At 48.1% G+C, this 18,011-nt stretch overlaps 1 protein-coding gene across 1 annotated transcript in view; it reads left to right on the forward strand.

The window, feature by feature from the left end:
- Nucleotides 1-460: 460 nt before the first annotated feature.
- Nucleotides 461-18,011, forward strand: part of LOC144174439 (cytochrome P450 2A5-like) — a 44,856-nt gene continuing 27,305 nt past the window's right edge. The window contains exons 1-2 of the mRNA XM_077703155.1: nucleotides 461-651; nucleotides 16,990-17,234. Coding sequence (XP_077559281.1) covers nucleotides 17,017-17,234 — 218 coding nt within the window. The 5' untranslated portion in view covers nucleotides 461-651; nucleotides 16,990-17,016. The remainder of the gene's footprint in view (nucleotides 652-16,989; nucleotides 17,235-18,011) is intronic.

Genomic DNA, 18,011 nt, shown 5'->3' on the forward strand with positions numbered 1-18,011 from the left:
AGCAGCCGTGCCTGAGAGAAAGTATTAAAAAGGCCTTGCTTTTAAAAGTTACAGAACTACCTAAAACTTCCGCCGCTACCTCCACCAGCTATGCTCAGGTGGCAGCACAACGTTTTGCTAGAATGAAAATCTCAGCCTTCGCGCAAATTCCGAGTAGGTTAATGATAATGGCTCACATATTCAGACGAAGCGCGGGGAACTATGACCATAAATGAACCATGAAAATAAAACAGACCTCGCCAACCACATTCCTGTCAAAAAGTTATGCTGTTCAACAGCTGTGCAGGTTTCAAGGATTTTTCTGTTACTTCATTCTTCCTTTCACCGTTAACGCAGTTTCAATGGCATGTCACAGCCTCAGATCTGGCCATGAGAAACTGTTGATCACAGCCACGAGGCCACACTCGGGACGGAATGTCGCTTAACCGCCAAATAGAGATAAAAAGCTGACAGCGTTTTGCCGCAAACACAAGCCCATCTGGTCCCGGCTTAGAAAACCTGTCTCCGTGAAGGTCAGACCATACCCAGGGTACATTCTCTAGCTCCGCATATAGCTCTGTCGCTGGAAGCCTCACTGGGCCAGTTGTTTCCTACATTTTCCACGGTACAAATCTCACACCCCGGCTCGTGCTAGGAACAATAAACTTAAAGGTAAGTGTTCTGCGACCGTTCTGCGCGTTTATATGGGCTTAAATCTTAATTCCTGCCTGAAAAGAATAGAAAACAGTGCTGCTCATTGGCATGCATCAGTGTGAACTTGTAGCGCCAACTTTTATTCCAGAGGAGCGTGGTCGGCGTCGCAAAACATGGTTTGACAAGGTACAGCACCCACAAAAATACTCCCAAGTGCACAATATGCAAGGAGTCGTGCTGCCTGTTAGCAGCAATATAACATAGGAGGACGTCGTAAACAAAAAATCCTGCCTGTTTTTCATCATGCCATTTCAACAGTCTGCTACTTCCCACTTTTTCTTTTATTTTGCGGAAATAAGTTCTTTACATCTGCTGAAAGCCTTCCATAAAAGAACCGAATTTCGCTTACGCGTTTCCGCTTGAGATTATTGCCATTAAAGGTTGCGCCGTAGGAAATGTTCAGCATATAATATATATGCTATAATAGCATGTCACTTGTACACTGCTGTCCCCTCAGTCACTGGGAGAAAGATACGTTGGTCTTTGTTCATTCCTTCTGAATACGGCACCCATCTCCGTGAAGGTGTAATCAGTGCTACAATAACGCTTACTCAAGCAGTCGAAATAGTTGTTCTTATGCTAACAATGTTTGAGCACAGGGAACCTTTGGTACTGCGAATTGAATATCAATTGTTACATCAGCATGATTCCCTCTATTTTACACTCTTTCCTAGCCAATACCCCTTTGAAAAAACACTGATCTTCACTCTAGACCTCACCGTTAAGTACTGGCCTTACCGAGAAATCGAAAAAAAAAGTGACGGGAGTTCTCATAGAGCATCAAGTGGCTGACATGCTGCGAACAGACCAGGACAGCCAGCAGTCAGATTACCCCATTGTTTCTACCATAGTTCGGAATACAAGATCACTCACAGCTAGATCCTCACTACATGCACTGCCATTCTGTGGGATGACGTTTTGCAAAACCGGCGACACCACATTGCAATTATTTCTTTTCCACCCACCACGTCTCAGGAAGTACGCTACGTTTTATTGACTACGCCCTACACAAATACGCTTTCTTCTCATAATTTTCGTCCTATAAGGCGAAGCTGTCTTTGCGTGTTCTCTTTTTTTTTTTTTATGGGCGCTGCTGCGGCTGCTGCGGTTTCGTCCGACGCGGGTTTCGTACAACACCACTAGATAACGCTCGCCTTTGCGTTTTAAACGCGGCTGTGCCGCATCCTGCCGTCGGCCTGTGTAAAGAAGAGGACATAAAGGGGCCATGCAGACAAAATACCAATTCGTTTTGTTCAAAAGATTTCGTGTTTTATAGTGCCCCCAGCGCTTGTCCGGAAGCAAACGATGCTTTATTCACTGAGAAATTAATCAATTTAGGTTAAAACGTTGATTCTGCCTCCAAATCGCGTCTTTTCATGACATCTGCAATAACATCACAAGCCTGTCTTCAAGCTGCTACGGAGCTTTGTTTACAGTTAGTTCACCTAGATGGTTCCACCATACCGTGGCGGACTGTTTTCTGCATTTGCTTTGTTTTTGACCGTATTTGAACCTGGCTTGTTTTTGTTAAGGTGGAAAATCATTGTTTCGTGAAACATGGTGTTCCCTCGAAGAATATCGTCACGTAAGACACCGTCGCTTCCGCCAACCGGCCAGTGTCGTCTGAGACAATCCCAAAGCGCCGTAGTGCTGTGCAGGTAACACAAGCATAGCGCACGCAGTACCAGTACGCATCGGTGCTTCTATGCTGAACTCACACTGTTTACCCCACCATTCTCCCTGTTATAAAAATATTGCGCATGAATTTAAGCGCAAATAGCTCGTTAGGCACGCTTATAAGCCCTGCCTAATTTGCGTTTGCTTTTTCAGGCCTCAGCCAATCGCAGCGCTGGCACATATGACCTCATAGCTTCTGTTACGGCAAATGAGCTAGTGGTCACGTGTCCATTCCCTTTTTTGTTAATTATATAGCTTATGTGAGTGAATTTAACGCTAAAAGAGGTGTCAGTATGATTCTAACGAGGCAAGTTTTTTAATGAACCAGGCTTGTGTTTTGTCTGCATAACCCCGTTAAGGAGCGACACCACATTCGCCTGTTTCAGGCATTTGTAATCAGCCTAATTACCTATTTCACCCCCTACCTCCATCTAAGCACCGAAACAATGAAAGAAATAAATACACTAATTAGAAAAGCATACAAAGCAGCACTGCGAATACCATTAAGTACTTCTAACACCAGAGTCGGTGAGCTAGGCATATACAACAATTGCGAGGAATGAATAGAAGCACATTTAACCAATAAAACAGTCCGTCTCACCAAACCCTACACAGGTAGACATAAAAAGCTCAGAATCAGCCCCCCGGCTACAATAGCTAAGAGACCATTCCACTAGAAATAAAAGACAATCTAACCATAAAACCACTGCCGAAGCAGATGCACCCAGCACACCACCAGTACAAAAGAGAACTTAATGCGCAGTACCTACAAAAAAGACACCCTCCAGGCCAAACCTCCTGTCCGTAGATGCGGCCGAATACCTACAGAAAACATGTTTCGCAATCGTTGTAACTAAATGCACTGACGAACCACCACTGCATTCAATAACCATCCGTACGAAAAATCCAGCCGCGGCGGAAGAGGCAGCAATAGCCGTACCACTGACTAAAAGCCCCACGCCCCCACAATTCTCTGAGATTACGGAACCGTGGTTCAAAATTTTCCCAGGGCACCATTTCATCCCTGGCACTCCAAATGCTTCACAAGAATCTCGCCCTCACCCCAGTAGACATAGTCTGGACACCGTCCCACGCGGAACAGGACGGGAATGAAATCGCACTCTAACTTAGGGCCGTATTCTGAGCCGCTCATCCACTCCGTTTGCTCCCTCCACTCTGCTGAGGGGAGGATGCCGCAATGCTTATGCACGGGGAAATCGATTTCAAGGACCTCCTCCACTGGAAGCTCGAGTGGAGGAAGGACTCAGAATGCCAGGATAAGACTCGAGATCCTACCCTCTGAGCTGGAGCGGCGCCCGATTCATCCCACGGGGCAAGGCCAGTCAGAGACAGTCTCCTTATAGGGCTACTGAAGTGCTTTTAGATTGGGGTAAAAATATATTTTTTGTATTTATTAGATTGGTTCGTTTATGCCTGTAAATTTTTTTTCGTCATTTTTACCTTGGGGACAGAGGTATTGGTCGGTAAAGTTGACCTTATGCCCCGCCCACTGCTCCCTCCCGTATCGCCGGAAGAGCGAGAAATTGAGAGGCAGCGACTGGAAGTAGCGTCATATTCGGAAGATGGCCAGCGGCGTGCGCCGGCGCTTCCCTGTGTCCTTGTTTTGCGGGCGAAGTTCCGAATTAAACTTGTGTGTAATCTGCCCTTTATTTATCTGTATTGTCCAGAGTTGCCTCGGCGTTGATTTTTACCGTTATGCCACTGTGCTTTTAGAGATTCCCTAAAGCGACTCCTAAATACCAGAGATTTCCTACCCGAGCTCCCGTGGCTACTACATTGCCTTCACGAGTAGTCGGGGCCGGCCGTGTCGTCGGGTGCTCTGTGCTTCATACGCGAAGCGTCGGGCTCAAACAAATACAGAGGTGCCCCAAGTTCCTCATCTATTATTAGTAGGGGATTAGAAAATTTGTGGGACCGCACCGCTCTGGGCTTCCCTAACTTCTTGTTTGTTTTCCCGATCAACATTGTTAGCTATGACGACCGCTCAGCTAAGTAGGTAGATTTTAAGAAGAAATCAAGCAAGCTGGAAAGCATGAAGCGTTTTCTGCGTGTGGAAGCGCTCCGCGCACTCGCCGATCGTGCATTCCCGTACGGCACACGATGCAGTTCGAACCGTGCATGTTGCGGCAGCAACCGCTCTTCGCTGCTGTCCAGAAACAAGGCAGTCGCGAAAAGCAAGGTAAACGTGCCAGAGAGTGGATAATAGCGTCGTGAAAAACTGCGCTAGGGACTGTCATTCAAGGTGATGTTGCAAGAGGTGATCGAATTTGTATCGCCATACGAAGCGCCGACCGGTCGCGGAGTCTCGTCGACAGTAAAGTCGACGGCAGGCGATGCACCTGCCCGAGCAAAAGATGCGGCGAGAGGCCGATGGATGGTGCTACCTGCGCGCAAGAATGAACACAGCACCGATCGCTGGAATGACTGTCAACGTGAACATATGGTTCCACATGCGAGAAAGGGAATGACAGTGGGATGTAAAACTGTATTAAGGACAGTCATTCGTAATTGTACAGATAGAAGCGACTAAATATCTGCCTCCGTGCTAAGCCTAAAGTTCCCAACATCCGAGCCGATCCGTGCAATCCAAGCCGGCTAGAGCTGTTGGGGAAGGCGTTCTTCTAAAGCTCGTCGCGGGCCAGCGTACTGCGTTTGAATTCCTCTAAATTTTGGTGGCCACCAACGTTAGATTCCCCTATTCTAAAAGTGCGTATGTGCAGAAATGCCACGTTCCGCTGACCAGCCGCGCAGCGACCCGGCCCGAGCACCTCCGCGCGACGCGGCGACCGGCCGCTCGCTAGCTGCTGCTTGCGCGCATCGCGGGCCGCTGCACCTTGTTTGTTACCGCCTGTCCGAATATAAAAACCAAGTTACACATACGAGGAAGGGGATGATGGTGTTTTGAAAAATTGTGCTAGGAATTGTGACTAGCGCTGGTAGTGAAAACGGCGAACCAATATCTGCACAACTTCCCTGCATCCGAGAAACAGAAGTCGGCCATGAGCCGTTGGGGGAGAACCCCTTTTTAAAGCTCGTCGCGAGCCAACTTGTTACGTTGATACTTCCCTCAGGCTCTCCTATACTACGGAAGGATTGTGTGACTCTTCCATTTACCAGAGGACTTTCTGGCTCGTACATGAACGGGAACAGAACGAGCTCTTCAGGCCGAGTGGCCACCGCAGCGCCTGCACTTCCGAATATGACGTCATCTGCCGCCAGCCAACCGCGAAACGCAGCTGGGTGCTCTCGCCAAGCCCCTGGGCAGGGGTCGTTTGTTTTGACGAAAACAGATGGTTTGGGGGTATTTACACACAAAATAAACATGTTTTCGAATTCAGCGTCAAGAAAACCATAAAGTAATGCCCCCAACAAATTTTTTTTGAAAAGCTCTTCACCAGCCCTTTAAGTATACCGACATTACGGAACATTACCGCCTCGGCTACTGAAAGCTAGCACGCCCCCCTTCCCTCCCCCCCATCCCCCACTAGTGACTCACAACAGCCCAAGTGCCAGACTGGAGGCTCATACAAACCCACATACCCCCACCCAGCCCACCTGCACTTAATCCACCCAGCAAAAGCCCCATCCCCGAACTGCACCCCCTACACAGCAGCCCCAGTCACCCTATCCCACATCCTGTGGGCGTGCCCTCAAAATTCATATCCCCGAATCACCACAGCTGAGCAGTGGAGAGAAGCGCTAGCATCCCATGACATGGAGGTGCAGACCTCCCTGATCTCGACCGCCGCCTCGGTCGCCGCTGGTCTGATAACAGCGACCGCAACTTCTCACGCTCAACACAAGCTCAGTTTGATAAAGTTTATTCTCTGTATCCCACTCTCTCTCTCTCTCTCTCTCTCTCTCTCTCTCTCTCTCTCTCTCTCTCTCTCTCTCTCTCTCTCTCTCTCTCTCTCTCTCTCTCTCTATCTATCTATCTATCTATCTATCTATCTCTTAGCCAGCGGAGTGGCTGAACTCTCCCTCACTGATGGTGTGGCAGACACTTGCATATGGCGAGTCAAGTGTGGGGACGTGTAATTCGCTTTGGTCTCCCTTTACATCAGTCCAGCAGCGACGCTAAAGCGGGGGACACATGGGCGGAGAGGGATGCGTCTGTGCACGCGAATCCCCGTTCCGGTAGCCGGAACGGCCCCCGCCTGGCACCCAAAACCGGCTTTCCGCATGCGTCAAACCTGCTAGATAATTTCTGCGGCTGCCACTCGTCAAACGTGTGGCCAATTAACTGGCCGGGGGCGGCAGCCAATAACAGCACGAGACGCGGAAGCGTCATTCATGACGTTTCGCGCGGGTTTCAAAGTGGAGCCTCCGCTCCTGGATTTCGCGAGGTGGGTTTCTCCTGCGCCGCAGCCACGAGCAGCTCAAGGGCGGCCCGCATCGCCGAAAACGATCTGCTGATATCTCTGGTACGAGCAGAACCAAATATATGGGATCAAAAAACAACTGCGTATTTCTTTCGCTTGCCTTGTAACCGCAAAAAATTCCCCGCATTTCCCCGAGGGGAAGAATGTGAAAGTGCGAATGCACGAGTTGAATTTGCGCGGCTCGGTAATGTTCGCGAAAGAGAGATCACACACACACACACAACTACAAAGAAAGAAAGATGCGTTTATTCACAGACACCTATTTGTGTTGTCGTTGTACTTGATTGCTAGAGCGGATCTCAGCTTTGAAATTTCGTGTCAGTACTCCTTTAAGCAGGTGCATTAGCCCTTCTCACGCCAGATTCTTGGTCAATCCCCCACGTGGGTATGTGTCATGTCAGCGGCCAGGCAGCGCGCGCCAATCTCCCCCCGTTGCCAAGGAAGACGAGGAGATTCCTGGCCAATCCCCCACGTGGGTATGTGCCATGTCAGCGGCCAGGCTGCGCGCGCCCATCTCCACGTGCGCGGACATCGCCGGTGGACGCAGGTTCAGGGTCGCTTAAGAAGTGCATTGCACTTAAAAGACCACGCTGCATAAAGTAAAATTAAGAGCAACAGCTCTGAGAAGTGTCGGCATTGCAGTGTTTTTTTTTTTCTCCGTGTAGTCAGCGAAGGCTTCCTTTATCGTGGTTGATTCGGTGGTTTTATTAAAGTTCATGTGAAAAGAACAACCATCGAAACCATATTCTTGCCACATTGAATTAGAAAAGCATTTGCAGAAATCCACGTAATTTTCAATAATGCGTAGCATTCTTACGCCGCTAGTATTCATTGAGTTTTTTGGAGACAGATTTGGCTATGAGTAGCCTAATACGTTGGGGTATTTTATTTTGATTTTTTATTTTGTTTCTTTTCGCCAATGATCTAAATTACACCATATTGGTTAAGCACTTGACCAATAGTGTGTTTTTCCGCAGATGACAGGCGTAGTGCTGGTTTCGTCCGTTTGCGCGATTATTTATTCGTTTTGTCGTTCTTTTCCGTTAAGTTCGTTTTTCAGAGGACATGTATAAAATGCATTTTTTTTTTAATTTCGTCCTCATTTTTGCGAAATGGTTATATTGTGTATTAGGGGGGGATATTGTGTTTTACCATTTACCTTCATTACGCTATTACAACGATGAAATGCGTTACTTCCGCTAGTTATGCATTGTTGTGGAACTGCAGCGGGTTACATGACTGGCTCGTCTCCGCAATTTTTTTTTTTGGTAATTTCAACGTTCTTTTGTCAGCTTTTTTAAGTTACGTCTTCGTTTTCGAGCAGATGTAAGACATGTTTTAGTAAGTTCACTGTTGTGATTATTTATTTTTTCTATTTTTGTAGTATATTTTAGTTTCTCAAAACTCCGCTTGGCCAATTATATATATTTACGCTATTAATGGATATAATTGGCCCCCATTACTTAAAGCAACAATCTCCTACGAGAGGAAATCACGAGCATCGCGGGGCACCCAGGAGAACTTCGTCAAGCGTCAATGCTGCCCTTGCGCGGGCTGCCAAAAGCTGCATGCACGCACGACGGAACGGGGCGGAGCTGAGGGGCCCGACGCATCGACGGCACCCGCGCACCATGTGTCTCCAATCTGCCTCTTTCACAACCCCACTGCGCATGCGCAATCCCCAGCGGCCAAGTCCCTAAGCAGTCCGGTAGGGGCAGCAGACGACATTCCCCACAGGTACCGCACAATCGGGAAGGGGTCGTGGTTGTATTTACATTGTTTGATTTTTTGTGTGTGCTCGTTGTGCGCGGAACAATGCCCACAACTTGTGCTGCGTTCCGCTGTAACTCGGAGTGCCGAAAAGGGAAAGGTGTTGGCTTCTATCGCTTCCCGTCGGCCGCACGCGATCGGCTACGGCGGCTTGCGTTGCTCGCGTCGGCTCGGGTGATGGGAACTTTAGGCTTAGCATCCTGGCGGATATTTGATCGCCGCTATCTGTGCAACTGCGAATGACAATCCGCAACACAACTTTTCACTACACTATCATCCCCTTTCTCGCATGTGGAACACTATTTAAGCTATAACTGCCGTTTGAGCGATCGGTGACCAAGACATATGCGTAGCCTGTTTCGATGCTTCCGCGCAGGTATCGCCATCTCTCGGCCGCTCGGCGCACCGCGCGCCGCGGCGACCGGTCAGCGTAGGCTTGCATCGCGGCAGATATCTGATCGCCGCTTTTAAAATAAGCCCTTTTTAAAATAAGCCTTTAAAACAATCCCTAGCACAATTTTTCACCACACTAACACCTACTTTCTCGCATGTGGAACTTCTTTTTAGCGATCAGATTGATTCAGAAGAGCAGCGACAAGCGCGATTGCTACCGTGGTCTGCGGCGGTTCGAGCCACTGAGTGTGCCGAGCTGGCAGGCGCGGCCGGCGTGTGTGCGGACTGTTTCCGAGCGCGCCGGTTCGAGCTGCTGAGTGTGCCGAGCTGGCAGGCGCGGCCGGCGTGTGCGCGGACTGTTTCCGAAGGCAGAAAACGCTTCACGATTGCTTGCTTTATCTATTTCTTGCGAACAAACGTGCAGAATCTACAAATTCAGCTCAGCGATCATCGTAGTTGACCATGGAGCAAAAACAGTGGGCGGAGCGACGCCGACGATGCATCTCATGCGCGCATCGGGCCGTCTCAAATTCACGCGTACGACCAGTCGTGGCGACCGTCGTAACGATCAGTCGCATGCGAATCACGTGTACCAATCGTACATGTGTCCAGCGCTTAAAGGCATTTTGCGAACTGCCGGTCTTTGTTGAGCTGGCGATCGCACTTCATGCCAGACGACTCCAAGTACTGCTCGCTCTGCTACTCGGACGGCACACGGATCTGTCCGAGATTTATCTGCCAGCCCTCATTCAGTGATAAGAAGCCGCCTGGTATTATGTGATGACCAGGGGCTGTCATCTTAAGGCGTTATAACACCAACACAGAAGAAAAACTTCGGCTGCTCTTTGCCGTAATGTGGGAATGCCGTGCATACAACGAGAACGCAGCCGGAGGAAACGCCGGCAAACCCTACCGCTTCAACTTCCGCTAGGCACGTAAGTGGCAGCACACCGCAATGAAAGAGGCGGATTCCACCAAACGGCGGCGCTGTGCGGTTTCCGGAACGTTTACCGGCGCCGAAAACCGGCTGCAAAGACGGACTTGTGTCCGGCCCTTAACGCAGATAAGAGCCTTCCTTGCCATTCGCTTTGTTCAGTACGCACCAGGGGCTGTGATTTGTAGTTAGAATAACAGCGACGACGAGACATTTTCACCGGAGACTCATACGTCTACCTACGAAAATCAGCAAACTTTTCGTTACGGTCTTCATGGAAGATGTTTACACCGCTGGCATCTTCTTAGCTGTCACCCTTCCCACTAATCACTGCCCACATCAAGAACTGATTGGGCGATTGATCACATCTTCGCGAGGCGGTGATTGCTTCTCGTTAAGTCTCTTATTACTCCGCGCTATCGCCTCTGCTTCGCTTTACACTGACAACCACCTAGGCGTGGGGTACGCGAATTTTTGACAGCGAAGCTGTTGTTTCTGACGTCATCAAGAAACTGGGTCATAATTACTCCCCCCGTTTACCGTGCACGTGAGCACATGCCTCACAAGCAGCGCCCGGCGTCGTACAGGCTGGCGCGTTACGCTCGCCAAAAATACCAAGAAAACAGCTCCCTTGCGTCCGCGCCTGAAAAGTGGAGCACAAGACAGCTATTGCTACAGACATCCAGTTCGCGTAGCCGGTCGCCGCCGGTTCTTGCGCATGCTGACGCGTTCCACTTTGGGAGATATGTGAAAGCCTGCGGACAAAAACGATCCGGGCTCGCCAGCCACGCATGAAGAAGACGACGATATAGATGGATGTTACGATGACAATGATTACCATAGTGAAAAGCGACGACGGAACACGTAAATTAACAATTTCAAACCTAATGCAATGCGTGGTGGTGTGTCCTCCACTGGAAATCCTGCAACTTCGCAAAGGTTCAAGCCACGCGCCACTTTAGTGCAAGCTTGGCCAATTTTTTTAAACATACTTTTTGAAATTATTGAGGTTCTTATTAACGGGAGACTGACTAATTTTATCGACAAATGTCATTTAGGATGAGGTCACTTCAGTCCTTTTTGGCTGGGTGGTCAACGAAAAATCACAGTTGGACAATCCAACGCTCAACCGAGGGAAGGAACGTGAGGAAAGTAAATCTGCCCACTTTCATCGCAGCCCAAATTATGGCCTGCTGGAATAAGCACGAATTATCTGTCATTTTAATATTCTCGACAAATGTCATTTATGATGAGATAAATTCAGTTCTAATTGACTAGGTCGTCAAGAAAAATATGTAGGAGTTTGTTCATTCAATGCACGTACGGTCAGGTGCGTAAAAGGGGTTTTTTTGGTGGGGCTTCAGCACCCCCCCCCCCTTCCCCCCCACACGCCGCGACCAAGGGAACCACCTGCGCCGGAAACCATCCTAGGATTTTGTCTATAACCATAAGAATCCTAGTCTCTCTTGGTGGCCCGTTTCGTTCCTGAAATGTCTAACACCTATGCAAGGCTTTCATCAACTGGGGTGTTCTGCAAGCGAGTGCTCTGCGACGCGACTGAGACTCGCAGCTCATAAGAAACGAGGGGATATTCGGAGGTGAAACCGCAGGCGTGGCTGCTTCAGTAACTCCTGCAGTACCTCAGTACTTCAGCACCAGTACCTTCAGCACCTCACTACCAGGGCCACCACCGGAAAGCAGTGCGCTAACGACTTCTAACTCCGTCTCCGCCCCCCCCCCCCCCCCTTTTCTATTCAAGTTGCAAATTTGATGCTGCGGCGCCGTTCTTGCTGAAAACAATGTATTGCCACAGCTACAAATATGGTCCTTTTGCCGAACAAACGGTGCCGCCGGAGCGAATTCGCATGTAAATTCGCACCACGTAAGACGGCTTTCTGTAAATATGTATACTTTGTAATGTTCTCGCTTTTTTTCACCCCAACTGTATTTCTGACGCATTTTTGTGCAACTTATTTTGTTGCAATTATCCGCAGTACTCGATGGTTGACATGCTGCTCCTACGCAATGTATTGGCATAAAAGACAGTGGCGTTAAGATTTGTCCATGACCATCGCATGTGTGCGAAAATGAAAAAAAAAATTCTCGGATGTCAGAGTGACAATAAAAATTAAACGTCCACCCACCAGTAGTTTCTCGTTCTTTTAACGTTTATAACGTCCTCTGCGAGCTTTGTTAGTTTAACATGAATTAGTTCTGTACTCTAATGTTTCTTGCTTCCATGTTTGTTAGAATGTATGTGTATATTTGTTCTCCATTTCCATATTTCTTTAAATGCTTTTTTTCTTTTTATGTAGAGAGAAGTCGGAGAACCGAAAATTGCATGCAGTGATAGCGATACTGCCACAATTCTCAGAACTTGCGAATACCTTTTTACGCAACATATTTTCCTTTGTATTGACAGTAATAGTTAGGTATTTTCAGTTAATAGTTATAAATATCAGTACTAGTTATGTTTATTATTACCATTAGATATGTATTCAGTATACATAGCATTTTAATCCCTCGAAACATCATATGAAAGAGGTCGAGGTGCAATCTCAGCCGCCCGGAGCAGAAGTTTTGTCCACGCCCCTGCGTGCGGGGGGGGGGGGGTGAAAAAACTGGGGAATGTAAATACTCTCGCTTTCATTGCAGACTAAATTGTCTCGTACCGGAACAACCATAAATTGGCTGTCTTTCCAATATTCTCGACAAATGTCACTTCAAAGAGATCAATTTACTTGTTTGTTTGTTTGTTTGTTTGTTTCTTCGTTCGTTTCTTCGTTCGTTTCTTCGTTCGTTCGTTCGTTCGTTCGTTCGTTCGTTCGTTCGTTCGTTCGTTCGTTCGTTCGTTCGTTCGTTCGTTCGTTCGTTCGTTCGTTCGTTCGTTCGTTCGTTCGTTCGTTCGTTCGTTCGTTCGTTCGTTCGTTCGTTCGTTCGTTCGTTCGTTCGTTCGTTCGTTCGTTCGTTCGTTCGTTCGTTCGTTCGTTCGTTCGTTCGTTCGTTCGTTCGTTCGTTCGTTCGTTCGTTCGTTCGTTCGTTCGTTCGTTCGTTCGTTCGTTCGTTCGTTCGTTCGTTCGTTCGTTCGTTCGTTCGTTCGTTCGTTCGTTCGTTCGTTCGTTCGTTCGTTCGTTCGTTCGTTCGTTCGTTCGTTCGTTCGTTCGTTCGTTCGTTCGTTCGTTCGTTCGTTCGTTCGTTCGTTCGTTCGTTCGTTCGTTCGTTCGTTCGTTCGTTCGTTCGTTCGTTCGTTCGTTCGTTCGTTCGTTCGTTCGTTCGTTTCGTTCGTTCGTTCGTTCGTTCGTTCGTTCGTTCGTTCGTTCGTTCGTTCGTTCGTTCGTTCGTTCGTTCGTTCGTTCGTTCGTTCGTTCGTTCGTTCGTTCGTTCGTTCGTTCGTTCGTTCGTTCGTTCGTTCGTTCGTTCGTTCGTTCGTTCGTTCGTTCGTTCGTTCGTTCGTTCGTTCGTTCGTTCGTTCGTTCGTTCGTTCGTTCGTTCGTTCGTTCGTTCGTTCGTTCGTTCGTTCGTTCGTTCGTTCGTTCGTTCGTTCGTTCGTTCGTTCGTTCGTTCGTTCGTTCGTTCGTTCGTTCGTTCGTTCGTTCGTTCGTTCGTTCGTTCGTTCGTTCGTTCGTTCGTTCGTTCGTTCGTTCGTTCGTTCGTTCGTTCGTTCGTTCGTTCGTTCGTTCGTTCGTTCGTTCGTTCGTTCGTTCGTTCGTTCGTTCGTTCGTTCGTTCGTTCGTTCGTTCGTTCGTTCGTTCGTTCGTTCGTTCGTTCGTTCGTTCGTTCGTTCGTTCGTTCGTTCGTTCGTTCGTTCGTTCGTTCGTTCGTTCGTTCGTTCGTTCGTTCGTTCGTTCGTTCGTTCGTTCGTTCGTTCGTTCGTTCGTTCGTTCGTTCGTTCGTTCGTTCGTTCGTTCGTTCGTTCGTTCGTTCGTTCGTTCGTTCGTTCGTTCGTTCGTTCGTTCGTTCGTTCGTTCGTTCGTTCGTTCGTTCGTTCGTTCGTTCGTTCGTTCGTTCGTTCGTTCGTTCGTTCGTTCGTTCGTTCGTTCGTTCGTTCGTTCGTTCGTTCGTTCGTTCGTTCGTTCGTTCGTTCGTTCGTTCGTTCGTTCGTTCGTTCGTTCGTTCGTTCGTTCGTTCGTTCGTTCGTTCGTTCGTTCGTTCGTTCGTTCGTTCGTTCGTTCGTTCGTTCGTTCGTTCGTTCGTTCGTTCGTTCGTTCGTTCGTTCGTTCGTTCGTTCGTTCGTTCGTTCGTTCGTTCGTTCGTTCGTTCGTTCGTTCGTTCGTTCGTTCGTTCGTTCGTTCGTTCGTTCGTTCGTTCGTTCGTTCGTTCGTTCGTTCGTTCGTTCGTTCGTTCGTTCGTTCGTTCGTTCGTTCGTTCGTTCGTTCGTTCGTTCGTTCGTTCGTTCGTTCGTTCGTTCGTTCGTTCGTTCGTTCGTTCGTTCGTTCGTTCGTTCGTTCGTTCGTTCGTTCGTTCGTTCGTTCGTTCGTTCGTTCGTTCGTTCGTTCGTTCGTTCGTTCGTTCGTTCGTTCGTTCGTTCGTTCGTTCGTTCGTTCGTTCGTTCGTTCGTTCGTTCGTTCGTTCGTTCGTTCGTTCGTTCGTTCGTTCGTTCGTTCGTTCGTTCGTTCGTTCGTTCGTTCGTTCGTTCGTTCGTTCGTTCGTTCGTTCGTTCGTTCGTTCGTTCGTTCGTTCGTTCGTTCGTTCGTTCGTTCGTTCGTTCGTTCGTTCGTTCGTTCGTTCGTTCGTTCGTTCGTTCGTTCGTTCGTTCGTTCGTTCGTTCGTTCGTTCGTTCGTTCGTTCGTTCGTTCGTTCGTTCGTTCGTTCGTTCGTTCGTTCGTTCGTTCGTTCGTTCGTTCGTTCGTTCGTTCGTTCGTTCGTTCGTTCGTTCGTTCGTTCGTTCGTTCGTTCGTTCGTTCGTTCGTTCGTTCGTTCGTTCGTTCGTTCGTTCGTTTGTTTGTTTGTTTGTTTGTTTGTTTGTTTGTTTGTGGCTGCTGTCAAATTAGGCGCCCGCTGGGGCACGAGACGACGCCCGTCGCCATCGTCGTCACCGCCAATTTTCACGCAATACGGTACGCGTGCTACGGTAATGGCCGAGTCGTTCGACGACTGCAACTCCAATAGCACGAACAAATCTACGGTCGCCCGGAGTAACCTTAACTTCTCGGGTCATTCACCTTTACAGAGTAGAATTCTTCGCTCAAATGTCTAATTTAGCTGTGTCCAGGTATGGTACCTATGCAGAGGCGTTCCTGCGACGTCTAAGGATCGCACAAAAACTGAGATTCCGGCAAGTAGGCCGTCAGTCGTGTGATTTCATTGTCTGCACACGCCAGTCGAGTAAAGTGGTAGCCAGCGGGCCTCTTTCCGCTTGCTACATAATCCATCATCTCGAACTGTTGAGGATGACAAGTGCAATAATATAAACAAGGTATGCTTTTAATTATTATCGTGTTATAAAAGAGACAAACAGCTTGGGAATATTCCTAATCAGGCAGAGTTAGTTGTATTGCATTTATGGGCGATAATAACAGTGTTTTAACAATGACGTTTTCTGCCATATCCATATGCCTGTTCTATTCACGGTAAGCATTAGCAGAAACGGAACGATTGCAAACAGCCACCCGAAAGTAAATTTATGTAGATAATCCACCGTGCAAGTGGCGAAGTTATTATATTACAAAAGACCCAGATACACATCTCAGCCGAAATATAGTAGTTGTATGGCTTGGACCGCCAATCGAGTAGGCATTTTCATCAGAAACACGAAACTTTCGCTCCCTGGTGGTCGACATGACGGCCGTCACCTCAACAACCGAGGGTAGAACGCGCCAAATACGCTATATTTCTTGACAAATGCAGTGACCATATTTGGGCGGGTGTTAAGAATCTTCTTTCGTATGGAATGTTCAAGCTTTGCAAACCATCTGAAATCACACGCTAGGGCCGCTCTCTTGTACCCGCATGAATCCGTCGCTTCGGCCAACTTCTCCATAAAAAAAATCGGCCGCGCATCGAAGCTCTACATATCTTCCAAAGACGAGTGTCTCGCCGCACCTACCACGTAACAGCCCCTCCGCTCTCATCGACCCATCTCTCACGCTGTTGACATCCTAAGTCTCTCGGTCCACCCAGTGAAGGTTTTTGAAGTTAATATTGCCGAGTTGGCAGTGCGGCGCCATCTGTTGAGACTGTTGGGATTTAGCGCTCGAGCCGCGAGCGTGAGGCTGGGCCGCCAGCCTAGGTTGTCTTTCGCTTTTAAAACATTTTAAACGCGTCGTTCTTTTTAATCTGATATCGCACAAATCAATCAGAAGAACACTACAAACAACAACTATGTAGTGACATTTTCCCTTAAATAACCATTATTATTATTATCATCATCATCACCATCATCATCATCAGCCTGATTGTTTCCACTGCAGGACGAAGGCCTCTCCGAAAGATCTTCATCCACGTCTATCGAGTGCTAGCTGAGTCTACAATTTCCAACCACAATTTGGTAGCTCGTTTCTCTATGGAGGCTTCGGCCGGCCCTTACTGAGTTTTCGGTGCATTGTCAGTTAAATCGGCTCAAACAGGTTTCTCAAATAGCTCTAATATGATCTTTTTCGCTGAACAATGTTTACAAATACAAAGGCTATTTCTAGATTTATCAGATTGAACATGTTTTACCTTTATAAGCGTCTCACTCACGAATTCGCTTTAATTTTAAACCGGCGGATGGAATCGAGGTACAGACAGACATACATAAATACAGACAGATCGACCAAACTTTTCGCGTTTGAGTAGCACAAGAGAGACTGTCTTATTTCATTCACTTCTGTTACTACAGTGACGTTGTGTTACCTTGTCCTTCGCCACAATGAAATGACGCGGAGGAGTGCGTCGTTCGTCTGCCCTCCTTCCGTCCATTATCCTTTGAAACATATTCATTAACACTTGCGGTTTAATCGAACTGCAAAGTATCCTTCTAGTATTCTCAAGCAATTTTCATTTCAAATTAAATCAATGGCGTTGTAATTGTTTGGGTGGTCAAGAAAAATTCAGGGTTCAGCTATATGTCCAACGCGTGCACATATCCAGTAAGGTAGGGAAAAGTGCCCAACGTAAATCTTTGCGCTTTCACTGCAGCCCCAACTGTGACCTGCGAGAAGAACCATGGATTGGCTGACCTTGGCTGCAACGGCGTTCCTAGCGTCGGTGCTGTTCATTACCGTACAGCGCTGGTTCCAGAAGACCAAGTGTGGCCCTCCAGGAACGCGCCCACCACCTGGTCCCCCCGGCCGACCATTCGTAGGGCACACGCAGTTCACAAACAAGGACTTCCACTGCAACCAGGCCATGAAGTGGGCACAACAGTACGGTCCCGTCTACAAGTACGCGATTTCTTCAGCGGTCATCCTGCGGTTTATAATGACATCGATAAATATCGGCATGTAGCCGATCAGTAGCGTGGCGTCTTGGCTCTACTAACCTCTACTAAGCTTGGCTATACTAACCTTGATGCGATATTCGGCCCTGGCATTGTTACAGACCACGCGTTCTCCAAATAATTCACGGCAGCGTGTCGCTTTGGGTTTAACTAGTGACGTTGGACTGATTTTCAAAGGGCCAGCCGAATAAAAGACATATAAAAGTAGCTTTTTGAAGCATGCGCGCATAGCAAATATCCGAAGGCCACACCGATCACGTGTAATATGATGGAAAAACTTGCAAGGCAAGCAGTTTGGGCTTGAGAGATGTAGTCACCCAGAAAACACGACGCACTAACAACACAGGACGAAGCGAGGAGGGGACAAGCACTACCTTAAAAGAGGTGCAATGCACGGCACTATGCAAACACCCTGCTTTTGCAGGTAAATGTTACTGCCAAAGGAAACAAAGCTCGACGTCAGATAGAAAGATCCAAGAAGTCACTCGTACTCACACCACAGGCGTTCGTGAAATCTACCGCACTGAAATCAATGGCGGCCTTGACGCTGGACAGCAAACCTTCATGTGGCAAGGGATAAAACAAATCATTTATGTCGACCGCAAAGGCAGTTAGACAAACGTGGCCACTCTTTTGCCGTGGTATTCTCGCTGTGAAAAGTGGTACGTGGCTAAACAAAATTATACACCTATGCTGACCTTCTTAATTTCTGCTTCTGCAC

This window comes from Haemaphysalis longicornis, unplaced genomic scaffold (assembly GCF_048455015.1).
Source record: "Haemaphysalis longicornis isolate Haplotype H1 unplaced genomic scaffold, Haemaphysalis longicornis Haplotype H1 scaffold_3, whole genome shotgun sequence".
NCBI lineage: Eukaryota > Metazoa > Arthropoda > Arachnida > Ixodida > Ixodidae > Haemaphysalis > Haemaphysalis longicornis.